This window comes from Sander vitreus, chromosome 11, assembly GCF_031162955.1.
Source record: "Sander vitreus isolate 19-12246 chromosome 11, sanVit1, whole genome shotgun sequence".
In the NCBI taxonomy this organism is placed as follows: Eukaryota; Metazoa; Chordata; class Actinopteri; order Perciformes; family Percidae; genus Sander; species Sander vitreus.
Window position 1 is genome coordinate 30,649,036 of NC_135865.1, and position 27,363 is coordinate 30,676,398.

General features: G+C 44.8%; 1 protein-coding gene across 1 annotated transcript in view; it reads right to left on the minus strand.

The window, feature by feature from the left end:
* LOC144525886 (titin-like) overlaps positions 1–27,363 on the minus strand; it is a 263,814-nt gene that overhangs the window by 19,670 nt on the left and 216,781 nt on the right. The window contains 14 exon segments of the mRNA XM_078262949.1: positions 71–370; positions 484–768; positions 1,624–1,917; positions 2,228–3,991; positions 4,339–4,644; positions 5,625–5,927; positions 6,185–6,490; positions 6,627–6,914; positions 7,234–7,530; positions 7,958–8,260; positions 8,354–8,941; positions 9,591–9,887; positions 9,997–10,786; positions 10,847–27,354. Of these exon segments, the coding sequence (XP_078119075.1) occupies positions 71–370; positions 484–768; positions 1,624–1,917; positions 2,228–3,991; positions 4,339–4,644; positions 5,625–5,927; positions 6,185–6,490; positions 6,627–6,914; positions 7,234–7,530; positions 7,958–8,260; positions 8,354–8,941; positions 9,591–9,887; positions 9,997–10,786; positions 10,847–27,354 (22,629 nt within the window).

The following is a 27,363-nucleotide window of genomic DNA, read 5'->3' on the forward strand; positions in this document are numbered from 1 at the left end:
TTTTGATATATTAGTTAACTGTTTGTAAAATATAAAGAACTGTCTTTAGCCTTTCCAACATCTCACTTACTGTACTGCATCTGTGCAATGATTGGGCTGGATTCCACAGGTCTGCCAACTCCAAACTTGTTCACAGCAGAGACCCTGAACTGGTACTCATTGGTCTTGATAAGCTTGGTCGCGTTGAAAGTGCACTCCTGGCATTCGTCAGACACCAAAGCCCAGGAGATCTTGGCAGTCTCGCGCTTCTCAATGATGTAATGCGAAATCTCTGAGCAGCCGTCGTTCTCCGGTGGGTTCCAGGACAGAGTGCACTTACCCTCGGAGATGTTGCTGAAAGTAATGGGTCCTACTGGCTCCCCAGGTGTGTCTACATCACAAAGGTGTGTAACATTGAAGTTAGAACATAAATAAATAAAAGCAGTGGTGTAAAGATAACAACTGCACTATATTATAAAGAGATAAAAATCAAAAACTGCATACCTTGGACTTGAACAAGGATGTCCTGCTTTCTGCTTCCAGATCCGTTTGTAGCCTCCACAGTGTAGAGGCCGCTGTGTGTACGATCAGCATCTCTGACAAACAGCATGCTGGATCCAGCTACGTTGATAATGTCCATCATCTTTTTGGTAACCTCAACACCATCTCTGTACCAGACAACCTTGGGAACAGGGCGTCCAGTGATGGTCGCCTTCAGTCGGATGTTGTCTCCCGCCTTGACTGTCAAACCCTCAAAGTACTCTGGGCCAAACTCAATGTTTGGACAAGCTAGTATATAGGAAAAGGGAACGCATTAGTACAGGATGTATCTTAAAACTTACTCAGCGTTGAATGTCAATAAAAGCACTGCTCTTCATCATTTACTCATCCTGACATTCAAACTGCTAATATTATCACAAGCCACCTTCTTTATGAAAGCAAATAAGAGACATAAGTATGTGAATTTTAACAGCCACTGAATACTTACTGAATACATACAGATCCAAAAATTAAAGTTAAAATAATTCAATCAATCGAGCTTGACTGCAATTGAACCGAATTCTGGAACACGGTCTGATAGTCATGTGACCCAAGAAAGCTGTTCGAAAACAGAAACTTAAAGATGATTGCCAGGGAGAATGACAGGGCTCTGGTAAGTTGTCCAAGTTTCAACTGGAATTTTTGGATGTGAATTTGACCAATTGATTTATGAGCAACCTGAATCATATTTTTTTTTCAAATTCAGCCTTTGAAATTACAAATCAAGAAATTTCATATATTAATTTCAAAGAGGTGACTTTTAAACAAATACATTCAGATGCATGGTTTTTCTAAGATTATTTTTTGGGGCTTTTTCCCTTTATTCGATGGTGACAGTGGATAGACAGGAAAGGGGGAGAGAGATGGGGGATAACACACAGCAAAGGGCAGCAGGTTGGACTCGAACCCGCGCCGCTGCAAAGGACTCAGCCCACATGGGGTGCACGCTCCCACTGGGTGAGCTAGAGGCCGCCCCAGATACATGGTTTTTCAAATAAAAATATTAATATAACGTATTCAGTGGCTGTTAAAATTCAAATACTTAGGTCTCTTATTTGCTTCCATACTTCTCTGCCCTCCGTGTGTTTGCCTTTCATTACTCACCGTTCTCACTTCTGACCACAATCAAGCCAGAGGAGTTGGAGGGAGGACTGACGACACCAATGGCGTTTCTTGCGGTCACTCTGAACTCATAGCGTTCATTTGTTGCCAACCCAGTGACAGCGTACTGGCAGTCGTGTACATCAGTCAAGTTGGCCTTAAACCAGCGGCCTTTTCCTTGGCGTTTCTCAATGCTGTAGCTCGTAATCTTGCTACCACCATCACGTTTAGGTGCATCCCATTTCAGTGTCACTGAGTCACTAGTCACATCGATGTAGTCGGGCTGGCCAGGAGGATCTGAAAGACATGAGATGCGTCTTTTTAAAACATCAACTTACATATATTATCAATGGACCTTTCACAATAAAGTGTATTTTATAGAAATATTTTCACAATAAAATTGATTTTATAGAGATTGTTTTACAGTAAAGTGTATTTAATGGAGATATTTTATTTATAAAATACTATAAAATATCACTAAGTGCTTTCATTCTAGTCTGATTTTAGAACATAAATGAGTTTGCTAAATGTATTATCATTCCAACATGCAGTTTGAAGTGTAACAAAGTAACAAAATAATGTCTGAAAGGTCAGAATCTGCACTCACCAACAGGACTGACAGCCATGGTTGGCTTGCTCTCGTCACTCATTCGGCTGAAGCCAGCATCATTCTGTGCGTAGACTCTGAAGGAGTACTCAAGGCCTTCAATGAGCTCTGGGATCCTGTATTCTGTTCCTTTGACCACCACTGTGTTCACCTTTTGCCACATGATGCTATTCATTTCCCTCTTTTCCACATGGAAGCCCTGAATGGGCGTTCCGCCGTCATAAATGGGCTGCTCCCATTGGATGGTCATGCCATCGTTTGTGACGTTGAACACGAAAGGCTTGCCTGGTGGTCCTGGAGGCCTGAACTGGTGCTTGGCAATGACCGACTGTGAAACCAGTGGCTCGCTGACGCCGTATCTGTTCTCAGCGCACACTCTGAACTGGTACTGGACACCCTTGATCAAGTTGGGGACCTTGAACTCAGTATTCTGTACACTGGAGCACGCCATTTTCCAGTCTGACTGCAAGGTGTCACGCTTCTCTACACTGTAGCAGGTGATGTCTCCACCGCCATCATCATTAGGTTCGTCCCAGGAGATCATGATGCTCTCAGCTCTCACTTCATCCAGACGGATGGGTCCAACAGGCTTTGATGGTGGTCCGAGTGTGATCACATGGATGTGGAAGGATCTCCTGTTGACCTTATTGTCAAGTGTCAGGGTATACTTACCCTCGTTCTCCTTTATGACATTCTTAATCATCAGAGTGGCTTTGTTTTCTGTCTTCTTGAAGCGGATTTGGTCGCTCTCCTTCAGAGGCAGGTTGTCCTTTAGCCACAGGATAGAAGGTTTGGGTTTACCTTTATATGGCAGCTCGATGTGCACGTTGTGACCCAGACGAATGTTGATGCGGCCATCCGGGTACTCTGCAAGGCTCGCCTCAGGTGTGATAATGTAGTCGATGACCTTGATAGGCCCAATCTCAACAAAGTCTCCCCGTCCCTTCTCATTCCTGGCGGCAACTCTGAAGAACACTTCCGAGTGCTCCTTGAGTTTCTTGACCTCAAACTCACACGTTCTGCTGGCTCCTCCCATTGACCATTCCTCGTCCTTGAGCTTCTTTTCAATGACGTAGTCAGAGATAATGCTGCCCCCGTCGTAATCGGGCTTCAGCCACTGCAGAGTGACAGACGTTTTGGACGAATCCTTCATAGAAACCTCCTTGACCGGTCCTGGAGTCTCTGTTGCCTTCACAGGATCAAGTGTTTCACACGGATCACCAACACCGTTCTCATTCTCTGCTAACACGCGGAAGAAGAAGGACGTCTTCTCGGAGAGGTCTTCGATGGTGTAAGTTGTTTCTGTGCATTTGCTTGTAACTGCAGAGTAGGATCTCTTGGACGAGTCCCTCTTTTCAACAATGTAGTTTGTGATCTCGGCACCACCATCGAGGAGTGGAGGCTCCCAGCTGAGAATTACCTTTCCACGTGTCACCTCCTTCAGGACCAGGTTCCTGCACTGAGCTGGAGTATCCTGGACCTTCACGGACAGCGTCAGCGTCTTTGGCTCTCCCACACCATTCTCTATCTTCACGGTGTACTTTCCGGTGTCGAGCCTGGTCACCTCACGCATAACAAGGACTGTGGTAGTGTCGGAGTGGTGGAACTCATATTTTGGGTCGTGATCAATGCATTCTTCTCCCTTACTCCATGAAGCACTGGGAGCTGGTCGGCCCTTCAGAGGAACAGACAGCTCCACATCCTTGCCAGCCTTCACGATGTAGTGAGTTCTCATTGCCACATCTGAGTCAACCTGGGCCTCCTCTGTGAAAATCATAAAAAAACAAGGTCACACAGGGACTGCTACATAGTAGCAACTAAGGGTGGGTGAAAAATGTATACAGCATAGAAGGGCTAGGTATCGCCACCGATTTCCCGATTCGATAACATCTAAATTCGATATCAATTAGGTTAGGAAAATTTCAGTTCCAATACCAGTTTAGCTTGGATATAAAAGAGATTCTCAGAAAACTTCTGTGTAAATTGTACAGTACAAAAAAAGTGCAAAAGTACCGTGATAATATCATATTGTGGGGCCTCTGGTAATTCCTCCCCCTATCAGCAACATAAACTGAACACACTTGACATTTTAATCTCAGTAATTAGTTTACCCAGGATATCCTTAGCTTGCACAGGCTCGGTCATCTCCAGCGGCTCTCCAGGGCCAGCACAGTTGACAGCAGTGACTCTGAAGAAGTAGTTGACGTCTGGTTTTAAGTCGTGAACTGTGTATTCTGTTGTCTTGACCTCTCCCTTAGAGGTAATCATAGCCCATTTTTCCTCTCCCTCAACAAGCTTCTCCAGCATGTAGCTGATGACCTCACTGCCTCCGTCCCATTCGGGCTTGAACCAGCCCAAAGTGATGGACGTCTTGGTGGAGTCCACCACCTTCAGCTTGCAAGGCTCATCTGGTGGATCTGTAAGGCAAGACAAGGCAATGCAGCTTTATTCAAAGATCACATTTGAGCAACAAGACAATTCAAGGTGCAGTAACACTTTACACTACATTACATTTCATTTAGCTGACGCTTTTATCCAACACGACTTCCAAAGAAGGAGGGATAGAAAAGGTAGGAAGCGGTGGGGAAATTGGAGTACTTTAGAAAAACATCTCCAGACAAACGCAAATGCTCTTTGTCAATGAAGGTTCGACAACAATGAAGTGAAATTCAAATAAGAGTTTTGTTGTCTCTGTTGTGTATTCTTAAGCCAAAGTAAAATAGAGGGCTTGACAAGTTTGGAAAGTGATGATTTTGATTCTGTGTTTGTGGAAAGGATCAAGCGACTGAAAGCATCAAGGAGTGCAAAACTGGGTTCATTAACCAGAAAGAAAAATGAAATCAAGCCATTAATGGAAATGTTTGTAATGTGTAACTGATGAAATGTAAGAAGGAAACAGAGTTTCAAGAGTTGGGGCGCTGTAAGCAAAATATATTTGTTTTGTGGTGTACTTTTACAGAAGAGGATTAGGGCCAATATAATAAATGTTTTTTGAGTTCTAGAGTCTAAAGTCAGAATTCTGGGTTTAAAGTCAAATTTTTTTAGAAATACTTATTGTTTATATACTGTCTGTTAATATAAGGGTGTTTATTGTGTAACTATGTTTGATTTATTACTATTATAATTACTACTATTAATTATATTTCTTATACTTTATGTATATTTTTTCTCCTATGTCTACTTAATGTGTATTTGTGTTATTCTGATGTGTGTAAATTTTTTTTTCTTTTTGAGCTGCTGTAGCACAGGAATTTCCCCAGTGTGGGATTAATGAAGTCTATCTTATCTATCTTATCTTAAAGTCAGAATTCTGGGTTTAACGCAGAACTCATATAAATGTTTCATATTGGCCCCTAATCCTCTTCCATTCCAAATCTGTAAATGTTATACTACTTACCAACTGGGTCAGCAGCCTTGTAGTAGTCTGACACTTCAGAGAACGGTCCCTCTCCGGCCATGTTAATGGCACAGACGCGATACTGGTACTCATTTCCTTCTGTCAGATGGTAGATGGTCTGTTTGATTTCAGTTATTGGGTCTTTGTAAACTCGGATCCAGCGCAGGCTCTTCTTGTCGCGTCTCTCCAGGTAGTAGCCCGTGACCCTGCTTCCTCCGTCTACACCTGGTTTGCCCCATTCTACCACCATGGTGGATTTGGTGATGGTGTTTACCTCAGGAGTATGAGGCTGCCCAGGAGTTACTAAAGACATTTATTAAAAAAAAAAACATGTTAAGAAAATGCCAATGATAACATCAGTAACAATCTTGATGAAACATAAATTTCCCTAGAAGACAAGTCTTGGAAACACCATATGAAATGTCTTAGGAAAAGACTCAGGGTAAAGTTAGGTTTCTTTTGTAGAAAGAAACGCAGAATTCTTTTTTTTTGGTGCAAGGAAAAAACTAATTCAAGCCACTAGGGATGTAATGATGCATTGTGAATCGGTCAAAACGTACCAAAGGCGTTCTTAGCGATGACTGGCTCCGACACCAGTGGCTCTCCAACTCCAAACTTATTAACACCCATGACGCGGAACACATACTCGTTTCCACTCAGCAGCTTGCTGACCGTGACGTGTGTCGCCTCCAGATGGTCTGAAACTGTCGACCAGACCACTCGGCTGGTTTCGCGCCTCTCAACAATGTAGTGGGTCACTTTGAAACCTCCCTGGTCAGACTCAGGAACAGGCTCCCAGCTGAACATTATCCTGTCTGCCGTGACGGAGTTGAAGTTAATGAGGCCTGCTGGGGGTCCGGGTTTGTCTAAGGAAGAAGAGCATATGACCAATAAATACAAGGATGATGGAAGACTGTTACATGAGAGCATCTCAATTTAAATTGAATATAGGAATTCAGAATGATTTAAATTCAGAATTATGCAAATACTAAGGGAAAATACCTAGGATTTCAATCTTGATGGTTGCAGATGCTGAGCCCAGAACATTCTTGATCTTGATCTCATATGAGCCCGTGTCGAAGCGAGCTGCGTCCTTGATCAGAACAGCAGAAGAGTCTGTTGTGCTTTCAACAGACAGCTTAGAGCTTGATACTAGCTCCTTTCCATCCTTGAGCCACTCGATGGTCGGCAGAGGCTTGGCAATGATTCCGACTCTGAGCTTAACTGAAGCTCCGGCCTTAAACTGAACCACATCCAGGTACTCTGGAGGGAGGTCAATGGTTGGGGCGCCTGCAGGACACAAGATAACGATACAAGTTATGTACAAATACAGTATATCCAATAAAGTAAACAAGACATTTAAAGTTCTAGAGCTGTTACAATTAGATGACTAATCAATTAGTCAATCGACAAAAAAATCATTGCCAACTATTTTGATAATTGATTTATTGTTAAAGTTATTTTTCATGCAAAATTAACAGAAAATGCTGTTTTCAGCCTCTTTCCTGCTCTTTCTGTTTTATATTATATTAAACTGTATATATTTGGGATATTGAAAATAATCGTTAATTGCAGCCCTAATGTAAACAGATTTAAATCAAAAACTCACCAGTTGAGTCCACACAAGTGACTGGGCCAGCAATGAGAGATGGGTTGCTAACAGACCCGACAGCGTTCTTGGCATATACTCTGAACTCGTAAGACTCGTCCTGGTTCAGTCCAGAGACAGTGAAGCCCATCTCGATGATGTTCGCAAAGTTGGCCTTAACCCATCTGTTGCTGTTAGCGTCCCTCCTCTCCACGCTGTAGCCGGTAATCTTGCTGCCGCCGTCGTACGGAGGCCTCTGCCAGGCCAGGCGGACCGAGTTCTTAGTGACTTTTGTGATGTGGACATTTGCTGGAGGCTCTGTTAGTTAACATGAAAGTGGAAAAAATGCAATTTTAATGAAACAACAGTCTTATTATTTAGAGTTATGGGTTCCCTTAAGAGGAGACAATGCAGGTGAATAGGGTCAAAAGTTTACTTACCGAAATCACAATGAAGACAATTGTTTTTTGTATCACAAGTTGTCTCAAATTTCTGTTTAAATATACAAATGGGGTATTTTCTATTGCTAACTTTCAGTGAATTTAAGAGAAATCTACAGATATAACAGACAAAGTGTAGTAAAATAAACATCTGAATGTGTATTTTGAACGTTTTTTACCAATAGTCTATAAGAAGACATGTTATGAAAGCAAAATAGCCCAAAAACTCAAAGTTTTAAAATATGTCTGCCTGTTTTGTCTCCTCTTAAAACTGCAGATAGAGATCCAAGTTAAATAAAACTTACCGCAGGCATCAATTGCAAGCACCTCTTCGGAGGTCTTGCTCAGCTTTCCGATACCAGCGGCATTTTCAGCGGCCACCTTGAATTCATAGATAAGGCCAGGGCAGATGTTTGTGACTCGCCACTGGTTTCCTGAGATTGCGGTTTTGTTGACCTTCTGCCAAAGGATGCTGCTCCTCTCCTTCATCTGGAGATGATATCCAATCACAGTGTTTCCACCATCGTTGACCGGCTCGTTCCAGCAGACTGTCAGACTCTCTCTGGAGACATAGCTGAGCCATGGTGTGGATGGAGGTCCAGGAATGGCTGCAATGGACAGCACATATGTTAAAGTTTATTCAGTCATATTATCCATAAAAACACAAGTCAGAGGAAATGGTTAAATTAAAGAGTACTTACTGTATGGAAGCTTTATCATGATTGGCTTGGTGTCAATATGGTCACTGACCCCTAAGCGGTTCTCAGCCTTGATTCTGAACTGATACTCCTCTCCCTTGGTCAGCTTTGTCGCCTTGATTGAGCTTCTGGCAATGCTAGTTGACACCTCTGTCCAGTTAGGAGTGCTGGTTTCACGTTTCAGAACAATGAAGTTGGTAACAGGACTGCCACCATCGTATTCTGGATAAGCCCACTTCAGACATACTGAAGTCTCTCTGATCTCTCCAATCTCGACTGGACCAATCGGAGGTCCGGGTCTGTCCAGTACAACGAAGATGATAAAGATCTTGGTGGTTCCTCCCACATTTGAGGCAGTGACTTCATATTTGCCAGCGTCAGTTGCAATGCTTTCATTCAGGGTGATGAATAAACTGTCTGGGGTTACTTCTGTTAGCAGCCTCTTAGATCCCTTGATGACAACGTTGTTCTTGGACATAGTCACCTTAGGCATGGGTCTGCCGGTGAGAGGAATCTCAAAGGTCAGGTTGGCTCCTGCTTTCACATAAACTGTATTCTTGGGGTAGTTCTTCAGGTCAAACTCTGGAGCCTCTGTTAAAAAGAAATAAGATTAATTAATTAATTAATAATTAATGTAATTTAAAACAAGTACACCCATCAAACATTTCAGAAATTCTAGAGCTGCAAAGAATAACTGATTAGTTGTCAACTATTAAATTAATTGCTAACTATTTTGGTAATCAGTTTGAGTAATTTTTTCTATGAAAAAGACTTCTCTGATGTCAGCTTGTTAAATGTGAATATTTTCTAGTTTCTTCTCTCCTCTGGGACAGTAAACTGAATAGCATTGAGTTGTGGACAAAACAAGACATTTAAGGACATCATCTTGGGCTTTGGGAAACACTGATCCACATTTTCACCATTTTCTGACATTTTATACACCAAACAACTAATCGATTCATCCAGAAAGTAATCGACAGATTAATCAACAATGAAAATAATCGTTAGTTGCAGTCCTAACAAATTTCATGTCATTTTAAAAAAGGATCTGAAAATATAGAGCTTTCATTGTATTTATTATTTATATTATGTATTATCTTTAATTAAAAAACAAAACAAATCCATCTGTAGAAATAGTATGTACTAAGTGGTTTATTTATGCATAGCAACTTGTTTTCTAGGGACAATAAACTCAATCTGTATAACAACTCATATCAAAATATAGAAGTAAAGATAATACCGTGTATTTCCTTGACAATGACTGGTACGATCATCTCCTTCGGTTCACTGAGTCCAGCATGGTTCTCAGCACGGACTCTGAAGTAGTACTCAGCACACTCCCTCAGGCTCTTGATAGTGTGGGTCATGGTCCTCACAGTGGCACACTTCACCCACTTGGTCTGTCCCTTCTCCAGGGCATCAATCAGGTAACCAGTGACCCTGCTGCCACCATCGTATTCTGGTCTTGTCCAGGCAATGGTAACGCTGTCCTTGGTAACATTTGCAACTCCAAGTTTCATGGGCATACTTGGTACCTCTGTAGCAGACGGTATAACATTAATGTAGCACATTTTGTCAAATGGTAAAGGTTGTAGAGAATCAACATCAGATCTACTACATTTAAAAACAGTCGGTTCATATATTACCTGTTATCTTTGTTCCACTCCTGGCCTCCTGAGGAACACCCACTCCATGCTCATTTTCTCCAATAACTCTGAAGTAATACATGGCTCCCTCCTGCAAATCTTCCACCTTGTAAGTCAGTGCGTGGCAGTTGCTGGTCACAGATACCCAGGCCTTCTTACTGGCCTCACGTTTTTCAACATGGTAGGACTTTACAGCATCACCACCATCATTCTCTGGAGCTTCCCAAGTGAGGGTTGCAGAATCCCTGGTCACTGCAGAAACTTTAACATTGACAGGAGGTCCAGGTGAGTCAAGGACCTTGACAACAATGGGCAATGTTGCTTTTCCCAACGGTGATTCAATAGTGACGCTGTATTCTCCAGAGTCATTTCTGGTTGACTTCTCAATGGTCAGTGAAGTGCTGGATTCTGTTGAGTCAATAGTTCCTCTGACCTTCAGATCCACGCCCTCCTTGACCCATTCCACTAATGGTACAGGTTTGCCCTTGAATGGTACTTTGAGAGTAAATGCTGTGCCATGCTTGACAATAAGTACTTTACGCATTTCAATGTCAACATCAAACGATGGCTCTGCAGTTCTGTCCATTGCTGCAGCACCATCTGAATATAGGCTACGCGCACTGCTGCCAACTTTGTTTATTGCCTTGACACAGAATTCATATTTTGCATCTGTCTTAAGTCCAGTGATTGTGAACTCCAAGCTCTTGGTAAGAGGGATAGCTTCAACCCATCTTGCTAGTTCTTCGGGTGATTCAGGAATCTCCTCTTCTTCCTCTTCCTCATATTCTTCCTCATATTCTTCTCCCTCAACCTCTGGCTCTGGTTTTTCAATGTAGTCTCTGTATTCTACACTGTATCCAAGGATTGGAGCACCACCATCATTGGTTGGTGGTTTCCAGACAATGGACACACTGCCTGTTGTTGAAGTGACAATCTTTGGCTTTGTTGGGCGAGAAGGAACAACCAGAGCATCCAATGCTCTGAATGTTGCAGATCGTTCACTTGGAGGACTCAAACCAGCTTCGTTTTCAGCATAAACTCTGAAGTCATACTCACAACCCTTGCGCAGTTTGGTTGCTACTGTTGTACATTCAACAACTGGATCTCTGTTCACACGGACCCAGCGCATACCTGTCTTCTCACGGCGCTCAATCACATATCCAATGATGGGGCTGCCTCCATCACTGGCTGGCTTGCACCAGGTGAGGGTCATTGAATCTCCAGTTATGGTAGTGACATCAACACTTGTTGGAGCAGTGGCAACAGTGTATGGATCTGTAATCTTTACAACATCACTATCCAGAGCCTCACCAACTCCGTGCTTGTTGACAGCCATAGCCCTGAAGATATATTCATTGCCCTTGAGCAGTCCTGTGACTTTATGGTATGTGTTTGTGACGTCTGCCTTAACCACTGTCCACGCCAAGCTGCTGGTCTCACGCTTCTGAACAATGTAATGTGTGATGTCAGCACCACCGTTCTCCTGAGGAGGACCCCATGACAGAGTGCATGCCTCAGCTGTGAGACCTGTGATCTGAAGCGGTCCTGCTGAAGGTCCTGGCTTATCTAGAATCAAACAGTGTATTGGCATGGAGACTTTTCCACCAATATTCTGTAAAGTTAGGGCATACTGTCCAGAATCTCTTCTGATGCAATCTTTCACAATGAGAGAAGTACTGGTATCTGTAGAAACAATCTGAATTCTGGCTCTCAGCTCAATCTCTTTGCCATCCTTTGTCCAGGAAATGACAGGGGCAGGACGTCCAGCAAGGTCAGCGTTAATCTTCAGAGTTTCTCCTGCTTTCACAAGCAATGTCTCTCTGAACTTGACATCCATCATGATGCGTGGTGGTTCCACATCATCCTTGACAGTGATGGGACCAGTGCGGTCAGATGGCCCGCTGAACACTCCAGCTGCATTCTTAGCAATGATGCGGAAGTCATACTGGCTGTTCTCTGTAAGGCCTGTCGCATCATAGTGAGTCTCAGGCACATTGGTGAAGTTGCACCTTGTCCAGCGTCCTTCAGGAAGGTCTCTGCGTTCAATGGTGTAGCCAGTAACCTTGGCTCCACCATCATACTCTGGTTTATCCCAAGACAAGGAGACGGTTGTTCTGGTAACAGCAGTGACCACAGGTGTGCCTGGAGGATCACATGGATCTCTGGCTGCTACAGCTTCACAGGCCTTGCTGCATTTACCAATACCAGAAATATTTTCAGCATAGATACGGTATTCATACATCATGCCCTCTTCAACTCCATTGACTTTGTATTCAGTATCTTTGATCATTCCTCTGTTCATCTTTGTCCAAAGAATGCTTGAACGCTCCTTCCTCTCCAGATGGTAGCCCAGAACAGGACTACCGCCATCCGTAACTGGCTCATTCCAAGTCACCAACATGTAAGACTTGGTGGCCAACTTCACTATAGGTGTGGAAGGAGGTCCAGGTTGTTTAAAGTTATACTTAGCAGTGATTCCAGGTGAATCCAGGTATGTACTCTTTCCATAACGGTTGACTGCATAGATGCGGAATTGGTACTCAGCTCCATGTGTCAGGCGGCCAGCCTTGAAAGACGTTCTGGCCACGTTACTTCCTACCATTTGCCATTCTTGTGTGTTTGTGTCTCTCTTCTCAACAATATAGTTACTGATGCAGCAGCCACCATCATAATCTGGTGGAGACCAGGACAGTGTGATGCTGTCTGATGTCACGGAATCCACCTTAACGCATTTAGGTGGACCTGGTTTATCAAGGACAACAACTCCAATATCTGCGCTGACCGTTCCTGCTGTGTTTGCCAGGGTGATCTCATACTTGCCAACATGTTCTCTGCTCGCCTCTTTAAATATAATTTTGGATGAGGTTGGTGTGTTTAAAATGGTCACTGAGGATGTTTGCTTCAGAGGAAGGCTATCCTTTTTCCAGGATACAACAGGCTTTGGCCTGCCTTTTACTGGAACCTCGAGAGTGAGGTCATCTCCAGCCTTCACACTGTATGTGGTAAACAGTAAGTTGACAGATGGTTCAATTTCAACATCTTTTGTAATCACAGGCAAGCCAAGATCTTTTGGCTCACTCTTTCCCTTCTCATTGATTGCAACAACTCTGAATAAATAGGCTTCATTAGGACTCAGATTAGGAATAGTTGCTTCAGGAACCTTTGCTGTGCATGCTGTGCCCCATTTATCTCCACTCTTGGGCTTAAATTCTACATTGTAGCACATTACTTTGCTTCCACCATCATGAGCAGGTTTGTCCCATGCCAGTGTCACGCTGGTCTTTGTCAAATCTACAACGCGAACTTTGCTTGGTGGCTGCGGTACCTCAGACACTTTGACTTCTTTGGTTTCAACCATCTGTCCTTGGCCATATTCATTAACAGCACAGACTCTGAAGTAGAACATGCCACCCTCAGGAAGCTCTTCAATCTTGAATGAGTTGGCCAAGCAGTTGCTGGTGACAGTAGTATAGGCCTTCCTGACAGACTCTCTCTTTTCTACAATGTAGTTTGTGATTTTAGAACCACCATCAGTGAGTGGTGTATCCCAGGCAAGAAGCACTGAATCTTTCTTGAGCTCCTTCACCAAAAAGTTCTGTGGTGCACTTGGTGTATCCAAAATTCTCACTGCAACAATAGCAGCTTTTGAACCACTGTTGTTTTCCAGTGTAAGTGAGTATTTGCCACTGTCAAAGCGGTTAACATTGTCAATGACAAGCATGGTGTATGAACTGGTGGTGTCGATTCCAGCACGCTCTGTGAGAGTACCATCAACCTTCTCCCATTTCACAGCAGGTTCCGGCCTTCCTCTAATGGCGACAAACAGACGCAGAGTTCCACCAGCACGGACAGATACCACCTTTCTAAGATCAGCATCTAGCTCGATCTCTGGTGCTTCTGCCCTGTCAGAAGTAACCACGGTGCTGTGGACATTAGCAGCCTCCCCTACTCCCTCAGAGTTGATAGCACAGACACGGAACTGGTACTCTCCACCCTCCTTCAGGTCTGTGATAGTGAGTTTAGTGGCTTGAATGCCAGTGGGTGGGGTGCACATGGTCCATTCTTTTTCAACTGGTGCGTCTATTACTGGAGCAACTTCTGCCTCCTCTGTTAATTCGGGCATTGGTGTATACTCCCTTGTTTCAACAATGTAGCCCTTTACGTAGGCACCGCCATCAAAGTCAGGTTTGCTCCAGGACAGAGAAACAGAAGACTTTGTGTAGTCTGTCACCTTAGGATGGTGTGGAGGTCCAGGTGGTGTTATGGAATTACATGCTCTGTAGAATAGGGACAATTCACTAAGGTCTCCTATTCCAGCCTCATTCTCAGCTGCAACACGGTACTCATAGAAGTGGTCTGTCATGAGACCTGTGACCTTGAAGTGGTTGTCAGTCAGCTTTTGTCTGTTGCATTTTGTCCACCTTACACTATCTTTGTCACGTTTTTCAAGGTGGTAAGTTTCAATTTCAGCTCCACCGGTCTGTTCTGGAGCGGTCCATGACAAAACCATAGACTCCTTTGTGATCTGACTTGCTTCTGGAGTTCCAGGAGCACTAGGCAGCTTGTAAGGATTGCGTGCAATTACGGGTTCACTTTCAAGATAATCGCCTACACCGTATTTGTTGACTGCCCTGACTCTGAAAATGTATTCATTTCCAGGTAGCAAATTTGTTAGTTTATAGAACATACCCTTGATATCTGGTGCAGCCACTGTCCAGGACAACCTGCTAGTCTCTCTTTTCTCCAAAACATAGTGAGTGATACTAGCCCCACCATCCAGAGTTGGTTCAGACCAGGAAAGGGTGCACCTGTCAGACATGATTCCTGTTATTTGCATGGGTCCAGTGGGTGTACCTGGTTTATCAAGGACTTTGACAGTGATAGGGAAAGTTTTTATACCGCCCAGATTTTTGAGGACGAGTTCATAGTGGCCACTGTCAAGCTTGGTTACATCTTTAATAGTAATGGCTGCACGTTTCTGTGTAGTTTTCACTTCAATGCGCAGTGCTTTGTCCATTTCTTTGCCTTCTTTTAGCCAGGCAACATCAGGAATTGGTTTTCCATAGATGTCTGCATCAAGAAGCAAGTTTTCTCCAGCATTGATAACAATGACATCTTTGTACTTGGGATCCATTGAGGCTTTTGGTGGTTCAATTTCATCAGTAGCAGTGATAGGTCCAGAGCTATCGGATGGCTCGCTGAAGGTTCCGACTGCATTTCTTGCAATAACTCTGAATTCATACTGCTCATTTTCTGTTAGGCCAGTGACGGTATACTCAGTCTCAACTATATTTGTGAAGTTAGCTCTTACCCAGCGCCCATCAGGGGAGGAAAGATCTTTCCTTTCCACAATATATCCATTCACTTTGCTGCCACCATCATACTGAGGCTTAGTCCACTGAATCTTGATTATGGTCTTAGAAATAGACACAGCTTCAGGAGCACCAGGAGGATCACATGGGTCACGAGCAACGAAGTTCTCAGACACTTTACTGCATCTGCCGATGCCAACAATATTTTCAGCATAGACTCTGAATTCATATCCACCCCCCTCCTCAAGATTGCAGATCTTGAACTCAGTATCAGTGATAAGAGACTTGTTCAGTTTGTTCCATGTAATGCTGCTTCTCTCCTTGTTTTCAAGATGGTACCCAATCACTGTACTTCCACCATCATTGACTGGCTCATTCCATTCAATGATCATCATTTCCTTCGTAGCAGATTTGACACGTGGTGTTCCTGGAGGCCCTGGTGGTTTGTATGGATATTGGACAATGATCGCCTTGGAGTCCAGAGATGCACCCTTTCCATATCTGTTTTCAGCAATGATTCTGAACTGATATTCTGCACCAGTCTTCAGCTTGGTGACCTTAAAAGCTGTTCTAGCAAGCTGTGTGGTGACTGCCTGCCATGTTGTGGTGGTGGTGTCTCTCTTCTCCACTATATAGTTCTTTACCTGGCATCCACCCATGTACACTGGGGGCTCCCAGGAGAGATGGACAAAGGTGTTGCTCACTTCAACAACCTTGATTGGACCTGTTGGTGGACCAGGCTTGTCAAGGATAATGACAGACACATCCTTACTTATAGTGCCGGCATTATTGGTTGCTGTAATGGAATATTTGCCAAAGTCCCCCTTGCATGCCTCAGTTATTTGAATTCCAGTTGTTGTTGGAGTGTTTATCACATTGACTCTGGATGTCACATTCAAAGACTGACCATCCCTATTCCAGGTGACTTTAGGTTTGGGCCTCCCAATCACAGGGAACTCCAACTTCAAGTCTTTTCCAGCTAATACACTGTAGGTGTTAAATTGCATCTTAATGCTTGGCTCTATGGTCATGTCACTGGCAATGACGGGTGCAGCAAGTGCCTTTGGCTCACTTTTTCCCTTCTCATTGTAAGCAATGATACGGAATAGGTATTCTGCACCTGCTGTGAGGCCTTTGGCAGTGCCCTCGCATGTCTTTGTATTTGTTGCAACTCCCCACTTATCTGTACCTTTGGGTTGCATCTCAATTAGGTATCCACCAATTCTACTGCCTCCATCATGCTCAGGTTTCTCCCAGGCCAGTGAGACACTGGCTTTGGTGACATCAGTGAGGAAGATTGATCCAACAGGCAGTGGTACCTCGGAGGCCTTGGAAGCCACCTTTGTTTCAATACCCTGGCCGATTCCATAGTCATTCTCAGCCATGACTCTGAAGTAGTACATAGCTCCTTCAACCAAGTTCTCTACTTTGAATGTTGTCCTGGTGCATTTTGTGGACACATTAGCAAAAGTCTTTCTGGTTGATTCCCGTTTGTCAATGACATAGTTCTTAATTTTGGAACCTCCATCAACCAGTGGGGCATCCCATTCAAGAGTGATGGAGTCCTTTCTGACTTCTTTAACCACAAGTTTCTGTGGGGCACCAGGTGTATCCAGGACTTTAACAGTAACAAACTCAGATACAGTGCCACTGCTGTTTGTCAGGCTCAGGGTGTATTTTCCTGAGTGACTCCTGTCACATGAGTCAATGGACAACTGGGTGAAGTTAAGGGCTTTCTCAATCACTGCTTTTTCAGACACTTCTCCCTCATCCTTAGTCCACTTAATTTCAGGTGTTGGCCTGCCCTTGAATGGAATATGTATTCTAACAGATCCACCAGCTTTCAAAACAATGCCCTTCCTTAGATCAGAGTCAAGATGGATCTGTGGTGGCTCCACCCTTTCCTCTGGCTTAGCTGTTCCAGAGAGAGCTGCTGGCTCACCCACTCCTAGTTTGTTCAGAGCACACACCTGAATCTTGTACTCCTGACCCTCAGTAAGTTTGGTAATTTCATATTTGTTGAGACGCAGACCAGTGGGGGGAGTAACCATGGTCCATTCCTCCTCCTCAGCCTTGCAGACTTCAACAATGTATCCTTGAATGTCGCTGCCACCATCAGACAGAGGCTTACCCCATGACAATGTAATAGAACTCTTTGTAGAGTCAATCACATTCACATATGCTGGGGCACCAGGTTTGTACTTGGGATCAATGGCCCTGAAGAATGAACTTGGAAGGCTTGGCTCTCCTGCTCCAACTACATTCTCAGCAACCACTCTGAACTCATATTCATGGCCGGTGGTTAGGCCTGTAACTCTAAACGAAAGATCAGTGACTTTCTGTCTGTTGCATCTGGTCCATTTGATTCCATTTCTGTCCTTCTTTTCAATAATGTAATTGGTAATCTCACTGCCTCCACAAGTCTCAGGGGCTGACCAAGTGATGGTCATGCCATCATGTGCAATGTTGGATACATCCTCAATATGAGGTTGACCAGGAGGAATAAATGGAGTCTTCATTATCACTCCGCTAGACACCAGTGGCTCACTGACACCATAACTGTTTACTGCCATGACACGGAACATATACTCATTGGCTTCAAGTAATTTGGTGACTTTGAAGCTTGTGGTTTCACAGCTGTTTGAAACAACAGTCCAAGCTAGACGGCTGGTCTCTCTTCTCTCGATTAAGTAGTGTTTAATAGGACTACCTCCATCATGTAGTGGGGGACGCCATACCAATGTGCATCTATCTTCAGCTACTCCAGTGACGTGGAGGGGTCCTTCACATTGGCTAGGCCTGTCTAGAACCACAACCTGGAATGGAATTGTTTCTTTGCCAGCCTCATTTGTCAGTTGGAGAGTGTACACTCCACCATCAATTCTAACAGCGTCCTTAATGACAATCATCGCATGGTTTTCAGTGTCTTTTATCTCTAGTCTGAGTGTATTCTCGATTGGTTTTTCATCCCTGAACCACTGGATTGTAGGGAGAGGCTTGCCACGAACATCAGCATCTAGCTTGAAGGTCTCTCCGGCATTGATGATAATAGTCTTGGTGAATGCGGGGTCAATGGAGAATTTGGGTGCCTCCAATTTATCACTTGCAGTGATTGGTCCACTGTTGTAGGATGGCTTACTGATGGTGCCAACAGCATTTTTAGCAATGACTCTGAAGTCATACTGTGCATTTTCAGTCAGACCAGTGACAGTGAACTGGGTCTCAATTACATTAGTAAAGTTCGCCCTCACCCATCTTCCCTCTGGCAGATCACGCTTCTCCACAGTATAGCCAGTTATATTACTGCCACCATCATACTCTGGTTTAGTCCACTGGATGACAATGGTATCTTTGTTTACATGGATGGCCTCTGGTGTGCCAGGAGGATCACATGGGTCACGGGCAACACAGCCCTCTGAGATCTTACTGCACCTGCCAATGCCAACTATATTTTCAGCATAAACCCTGTATTCATACTCAATACCTTCCTCCAAGGGATAACTCTTGAAACAAGGCTCATGAAGAAGTGTTTTGTTGATCTTGACCCAAAGAATACTATTTCTCTCTTTCCTTTCAAGATGGTAGCCAAGGACAGCACTGCCTCCATCGGCGACAGGCTCGTGCCACTCAACAATCTGGTGGTCCCTTGAGAGAGAAGAGATGAAGGGAGTGCCTGGTGGGCCTGGCTCTCTGTATGGGTACTGAGCTACCACGGCAGAGGAATCCAGACCTTGACTCTTGCCATAGCGGTTCTGAGCAATGATCCTGAACTGATACTCGGCTCCAGTCTTCAGTCTGGGCACTTTGATGGTTGTTCTGGCATGGTTGTTGCTGAAATTTTCCCATGTTGTTGTAGTAGTATCTCTCTTTTGTACAATGTAGTTAGAAATCTGGCAGCCACCATTGTGCTTGGGTGGATCCCATGAAAGAGTGACACTCTGTGTTGTGATTTCATCGAACCTCACAGGGCCGGATGGAGGGCTAGGCTTGTCAAGGACAATGATTTCAACTGTTGTGTCCTTCTTTCCAGCTGCGTTAGCAACATTTATACTGTACATTCCACCATCATCACCTGCTGCCTCCTTAATGCTCAGTGTTGTATGTGTTGGTGTGTTGATAATGTTGACTCTGGTAGTGAACTTCAAAGGAGCTCCATCTTTACTCCATGAGACTGATGGCTTAGGTCGTCCAAAGAAGGGAATGTCAACTTTCATGTCTTTGCCCACTTTGACACTGTAGCTGCTGAATGCTGGTCGAATATCTGGTTCAAAGACTAAATCCTTGGTCATCACTGGACCAGAAAGGACTTTGGGGTCACTCTTTCCCTTATCATTGATTGCAGTGACTCTAAACAAATATTCCTCTCCAGGGTTCAGTTTGGAAACAGTAGTCTCCATTGTCTTAAATGTGTTAACACTATTCCACTTTTCCTGGCCCTTAAGCTGCACCTCGAGCAGGTACTGCATGACTCTGCTACCACCATCATACTCAGGCCTCTCCCATGCCAAAGAGATGCTTGTTTTGGTTTGATCTGTAACAAGCAAGGCCTTTGGAGACTGGGGCACCTCTGAGACCTTAAGAGGATCTGCAGTTGCTGCAGGCAGGCCAACACCATGTGCATTCTCAGCAAGGACTCGGAAGTAGTAACTACAACCCTCCTGGAGTGGCTCAACCTTCCACAAAAGAGCATGACAATTTGTTGCAACAGCTGCATATGTTTTGCGTGTGCTTTCTCTCTTTTCAATGATGTAGTTCTTGATCTTCGACCCACCATCCAACAGAGGTGGCTCCCACGCCAGTGTCACCGACTGGTTGGTTATTTCCTTCACTTTCAAGTTAACAGGGGCACTAGGTGTGTCGAGAACACGGACAACAACAAATGCAGATTTGGTTCCACTGGCGTTTTCTGCAGTGATGGTGTATTTTCCACTGTCATTTCTGCTCATCTTGTCAATTACAAGGGATGTGTAACTGCTGGTCACCTCAATCTGAGCTGTCTCTTTAAGGGCAGCTTCATCTTTGTCCCACTTGATGGTAGGAGTGGGCCTTCCTTTGATGGGAATAAACAGTCTAAGAGAAGCTCCAGCTTTAATGGTCACAATATTTCTCAGTTCTGGGTCAATGTCAAGGTCTGGCTCTTCTGCCCTGTCCTGGGCAACAACAGCTCCAGATACATCAGCATGCTCACCAACTCCAACTTTGTTGATAGCACATACTCTAAACTTGTATGCCTGGTTTTCCTTCAGGTTAGCAACTTCAAAGTTCATCTTCTTGATACCTGTTGGTGGTGTGCACATTGTCCATTCCTCAGCAATGGCATCTTTGACAGCTCCCTCTGCAGCTGGGGCTTCAGCTGGGGATTCAGCAGGGGCCTCAGCAGGGGCCTCAGCTGGCACTGCTGACTCTGTGGTAGTGCAGCACTCAACAATATATCCCTGAATCTCACAGCCTCCATCACAGACAGGCTTGCCCCATGACAGGAATACTGATGTTTTAGTTGTGTCGGTTACTTTTGGATTGTGTGGTGGGCCAGGCCTGAAGATGGGATCAAGAGCTTTGAAGAATACAGTTGGGGTGCTTGGCTCACCAGAACCTACACTATTCTCAGCTGCAACTCTGAATTCATAGATATGGGTTTCCATGAGTCCAGTGACCTTGAAAGTACAGTCAGTGACTGTTTTTCGGTTGCATCTGGTCCATCTTACACCTTCTTTGTCATGTTTCTCAATTATGTATCCAGTGACAGGACTGCCTCCATCTTCAGCAGGTGCCTCCCAGGTGAGCACCATTGAATCCTTTCTAATATCTGAAACTTCCAAGCTCTTGGGTGTTCCAGGGGCTGCATATGGATCTTTGATTATGGCAGGAGCAGACTCAAGTGGTGCACCCACTCCAAATTGGTTGACAGCTTGGACCTTGAAAATGTACTCATCTCCCTCCAGGAGCTTAGTAACCTTTAAACAAGTCTTCTCAAGTTTTGAGTCAACAACAGTCCAGGCAAGCCTGCTTGTCTCTCTCCTATGTACTATGTAGTGTGAGATCTTGCTGCCACCATCTTGTAGAGGTGGTTTCCATGAAAGGCAGCATCGGTCTTTGGTTATTCCTGTAACAGAAAGAGGTCCCTCTGGTTCTCCAGGTTTATCTAGAACAACTACATTGACCTGTACAGCCTTTTCTCCTCCTGGATTTTTCAACAGCAGAGTGTATTGGCCTCCATCGGAAAGTTTAGCTTCCTTGACAGATATAAAAGCTTTGATGGGTGTATTCTTAATTTCTCTATGAATAGTATTGCCCAGTTCCTGCTCTCCCTTCATCCAGTGGATAGAGGGCAAGGGTTTGCCATGAACATCTGCATCAATCTTGAAGTTGTCTCCAGCATTAACCACAAGAGTTTGTGTGTACTCTGGGTCAATGCTGAGGCGTGGTGGTTCAATCTCATCCTTGGCAGTGATAGGACCGGTGCTGTAGGAGGGCAGACTGAAAACACCAGCAGCATTTCTGGCAATAACACGGAACTCATACTGATTGCCCTGCACAAGTCCAGTTGCAACATACTCTGTCTCAATGATGTTTGTGAAGTTAGCCTTCAGCCAACGACCTTCAGGAAGCTCCTTCTTTTCCACAACGTAGCCTGTAACCTTCGCACCACCATCATATTCAGGCTTTTCCCATACAATGGTCACAGAATCCTTAGATATCTTTGTTGCCTCTGGGGTGCCAGGGGGATCACAAGGATCTCTAGCAACACGCCCCTCAGACACTTTGCTCATTTTGCCTATTCCGACAATGTTTTCAGCATAAACTCTGTATTCGTACTCCATTCCTGGTTCCAGACCAGTGGTCTTGAAAGTTTGGTCAGTAATAAGAGACTTGTTAAGTTTGACCCACATGATGCTGTTTCTCTCTTTGCGTTCAATATGGTAACCCAATACAGTGCTTCCACCATCATTCACAGGTTCATTCCAGGCAACCACCATGCTGTCCTTGGTGCAGACTGCAATGTTGGGTGTTCCTGGGGGTCCTGGGAGCTTGTATGGGTATTGAGCTACAATACACTCTGAGAGAAGAGTTGGGCCTTTTCCATATCTGTTTTCTGCTGTGATTCTGAACTGATACTCGGAGCCAGTCTTCAGTCTGCCTGCCTTGATTTTGGTCCTTGCAAGGTTAGGAGATACAACCACCCAGGTATTTGCAGATGTGTCTCTCTTTTCCACAATATAGTGTTTGATAGTGCAACCACCATCATATTCTGGTCGGTTCCAGGACATGGTTACACTGTCAGACGTAACTGCCTCCACCTTAACTGGACCACCCGGCTGGCTGGGTTTGTCTAGTACAACAATGCCAATGTCTGCTGTTGTCTCTCCTGCTGTGTTGCTTAAAGTAATAACGTATTTTCCAACATCATCTCTTGTAGCCTCTTTTATTATGAGGTTCAGCATTGTGTCAGTTGCAGCAAAGTTGACTCTGGAAGTTCTTTTCAGAGGTTCACCATTTTTTACCCAGGAGACATTTGCTTTGGGACGTGCAACATAGGGAACGTCTACTGTCAGGTCTTCTCCTGCCATCACACTGAATGTGTTGAATAACATTTTGGCAACAGGAGCAATCACAAGCTCTTTTACGATCACGGGCACACCGATTTGACGTGGGTCACTTGTTCCCTTCTCATTTCTTGCTGCTACACGGAACATGTATTCTTCACCTGCATTAAGTCCACTGATAGTAGCTTCTGTTTCCTTTACAATCATAGACTGTGTCCACTTATCAACACCTTTAGGCTGGATCTCAACAACATAACAGCCCACTCTGCTGCCACCATCATGCGCTGGCTTCTCCCAGGAGAGGGTGACACTGTTCTTGGTAACATCCTTAAGAGTGATTTTGCCAGGTGGCTGTGGTTTCTCGGAAACTTTAATTGATTCCCCAGACTCAATGGGTAGCCCAATGCCATATTCATTCTCAGCCAAAACTCTAAAGTAATAGTTGCATCCTTCCAAGAGCTGGTCTACTGTGAAGGTGGTTTGATGGCAGTTAGCATTGACTGTGGCATATGCTTTCCTTGTGGACTCACGTTTTTCAACAATGTAGTTGTTAATCTTAACTCCTCCATCATTTACTGGTGGATCCCATGTCAGAGTGACCGATTCATTTGTTACAGTGATAATCTTGAGATTCTGTGGGGCACTTGGTGTGTCAAGCACCTTGACTTGGACTGTAACTGTCTTGGAGCCAGAGCTGTTTTCAACTGTGAGATTATACTTTCCACTGTCAAATCTGTTGACATTTCCAATTACAAGAGACGTGTATGATGTTGTGCTTTCAATGGTTGCCCTCTCAACACGCTCACCATCTTCTTTGGTCCATTTGGCCTCAGGAGCAGGTCTGCCTCTGATAGGCACAAACAGTCTAAGTGAGCAGCAAGCTCTAAGATTAACAACCTTGCGGAGCTCAGCATCCAAATCAATCTCAGGTGGGAGGAGCCTGTCCTCTGCCTTGGGATTGCCAGGTACAGATGCTGCCTCTCCAACTCCTTCACTGTTGACAGCAGAGATGTTAATCTTGTACTCCTGGTTCTCCTTCAGGTTAATAATGGTGAATGAGGTGGCAAGGAGTCCTTCTTTGGGTGTCACAATGGTCCATTCCTCCTCTTCTTCCTTTTCAGATGGGATGCAGGTCTCCACAATGTAGCCAGTGACATCAGAGCCACCGTCGTATACAGGTTTGTTCCAGGCGACAGTAATTGAGGACTTGGTTGTGTCCAAGATTCTTGGGTTGCATGGGGCCCCTGGCGCGTACAGTACATCACTGGCCTTGTAGAATGGACTTGAAGCACTTGGTGCACTCACTCCAGCAGCATTCTCAGCAATTATTCTGAATTCGTATTCATGTCCAACAACAAGGGCTGTTGCCTTGAATTGCAGATCTTTGACCTTCCTCTTGTTGCATTTTACCCAGCGTAGGCCTATTCTGTCTTTCCTTTCAATATTGTAGTTGGTGATGGGAGTTCCACCATCACTCACAGGTGCTTGCCACATAACAAACATTGAATCTTTGGTGATCGCTGTCACCTCAGGATTCCCTGGAGGATCTGGAACCACATATGGATTGGCTGCAATAGTGGGTGCTGAATCAAGAGACTCACCAAGTCCATATTTGTTTACTGCCATAACTCTGAAGATGTATTCATTTCCTTCGAGCAGCTTGGTCACCTTGAATTGTGTAACTTGCAGGTCGGAAACCACATTGGTCCAAACCAGCCTGCTTGACTCGCGCTTCTCAATCACATATCCTTCAATCTTGGCACCTCCATCATCTGCAGGTGGAGCCCAGGTGAGCAAGCAGTTGTCAGCGTTGACATCAGACACGTCAAGAGGTCCAACTGGTGGTCCAGGTCTGTCAAGCACTTTAACATTAAAGATGTGCTTAGCAAATCCACCAACATTAGTGGCAGTCAAAACAAATTCTCCTCCATCTGTTCTGATAGAGTCCTTGTTGGTCAGAGTGGTTGTCAGTTCTGTGAACTTCAACTGCAGTTTCATCGTGTTCTCAACCTCCTTTCCATTCTTGGTCCAAACCATAGATGGGGTTGGTTGACCAGCGATGTCAGCATCAAGCTTGAATGACTCTCCTGCCTTTATTAGAACAACATCCTTAAAGATGGCATCAACCATAATACGTGGCTCAATAATGTCATCTTTGCAGGTAATTGGATCTGAGGGCTCAGAGGGCACGCTCACTGCGCCTGCTGAGTTTCTGGCTACAACACGGAACTCATAGGAGGCATCTTGAGTCAGTCCACTGACAGTGAATGCCGTCTCAGTGATGTTGGTGAAGTTGGCTCTCATCCAGCGGCCAGCAGGCAGTTCTTTCTTCTCCACTGTGTAGCCAGTGATTTTGAAACCACCATCATACTCAGGCTTTGTCCACTCAATGGTGATAACATTCTTGTTGACAAATATTGGCACAGGCTGACCTGGTGGGTCTACTGGGTCCAAGGCCAATATTGGTTCTGAGGCCTTACTTGGCTTACCAATTCCAGCCATGTTTTCAGCCATGACACGGAACTCATAGGCAATTCCATCTTCAAGCCCAGTGGATTTGAAGATGTTTCCTTTCACAAGAGACTTGCTGATCTTTTGCCACACGATGCTGCTTCTTTCTTTCCTCTCAACATGATAACCAATGACTTCATTTCCACCATCAGCCACAGGCTCGTTCCAGCCAATTGTTATTGAGTCCTTGGTAAATGCAACAACACCAGGAGTACCAGGAGGTCCAGGAGCTCTGAATGGATAGGCAGCCACAACTGCCTCTGAGGTGATGGGAGGCCCAACACCATATCTGTTTTTAGCTTTTACTCTGAACTGGTACTCTGATCCAGTGGTTAAGCGAATGGCTTTGAACATGGTACGGATGACAGTGGAAGAAAGCTCTGTCCACGTTTGGGAAGTGGTGTCTCTGATCTCGACCACATAATTGTTGATTGGAACCCCTCCGTCATTCTCAGGAGTGTCCCATGCGAAGACGCAATAGGTACGAGATCTCTCCACGATGGTAACCGGTCCCTTGGGTGGGCCAGGTACATCATGTACTTTGACAATGATCTTGTCTGTCACAGAACCAACAATATTCTTTCCAGTCATGGTGTAGACACCACTGTCAGCTCTGGTGCATTCACTGATGCTGAGGATAACTGTAGCAGAAGTAGTTTCCACATTGGTTTTCTGTGTGAGCTTCAGGGCTGAGCCATCCTTTTGCCAAGAGATAGTTGGTCTAGGACGTCCCATAACTGGAATTTCAACCTTGATGTCATCTCCTGCTTTGGCAATAATAGTCTTCTGACATACACCACGGAGGTCAAACTCTGGCAGGGAAGTAGAATCCCTGACAGTGATGTGTTTGCTTTCACGTGGAGCGCTTCTACCCGAGAGGTTGACAGCCATTACGCGGAAAATGTACTCCTCCATCTCATTAAGATTCTTCACTGTGAAGTCCATGTTCTTGACTGTTGTAACATGTGCCCACTGATCAGTTCCCTTCTTCTGGGCTTCAAGGACATATCCTGTAATTCTGCTGCCACCATCATGCTTGGGTTTGGTCCAAGCCAGGCTCACAGAGTTCTTGGTGACATCAGTAGGAATAATACTCACTGGAGGAGATGGTGCCTGTGATGCACGAATTGGATCAGCGGTTTCAGCCGGCTCACCAATGCCATACTCATTCTCGGCAGACACTCTAAAGTAGTACTCACAGCCTTCACACAGGTCACCAATCCTGACTGAAGTGGTGGGGCACTTTGTAATAGCAGTAGCAAAAGCCTTGCGTGTTGTTTCTCTTTTCTCAATGATGTAGTTTGTGACCTTGGCTCCACCATCAATCATAGGCATCTCCCACTGAAGAGTAATGCTTTCCTTGTCAATCTTGACTGGTTTTAGGTTGAGTGGAGGTCCAGGTGAACCTAGAACTCTCACATGTATATCAGCACTCTTCTTTCCAGCTGAATTTTCGAGGGTAAGCTCGTATTTACCCGCATCATTCCTCGAACTCTCAGGAATGATCAGCATTGTAAATGACTCAGTGCTGTCAATAACTGCGCGTGGGATAGGACCGCCTTCCTTGGTCCAGGTGACGGTAGGCGTAGGACGTCCCTTGATCGGCACAAAGAGGCGAATGGAGCAGCCAGCCCTGACAACAAGGGTTCTTCTCAGCTCAACATCAAGCTCAAAATCAGGTTCAGCTGAACGCTCCACAATCTCAATCAGTTCTTGAGTTTCAGCAGGTTCACCTGCTCCCATTGCATTCACAGCACTAATTCTGAAGTGGTATTTAGCACCTGTTTCCAGATTGGGAACAACAAACTCTGTGATCCTAAGTGGAGATGAAGGGGTGTCCTTAACCCATTCTTCTGTTCCTTCCTTTTTGTGCTCAATGACGTATCCAGTGACTTCAAGTCCACCGTTATCAAGAGGTTTCCCCCAGTTTAGCGTGGCAGTTGTCTTGGTTGTGTCTGTGACTCTTGGATTGACTGGAGGTCCAGGCACAACTGTAAGAC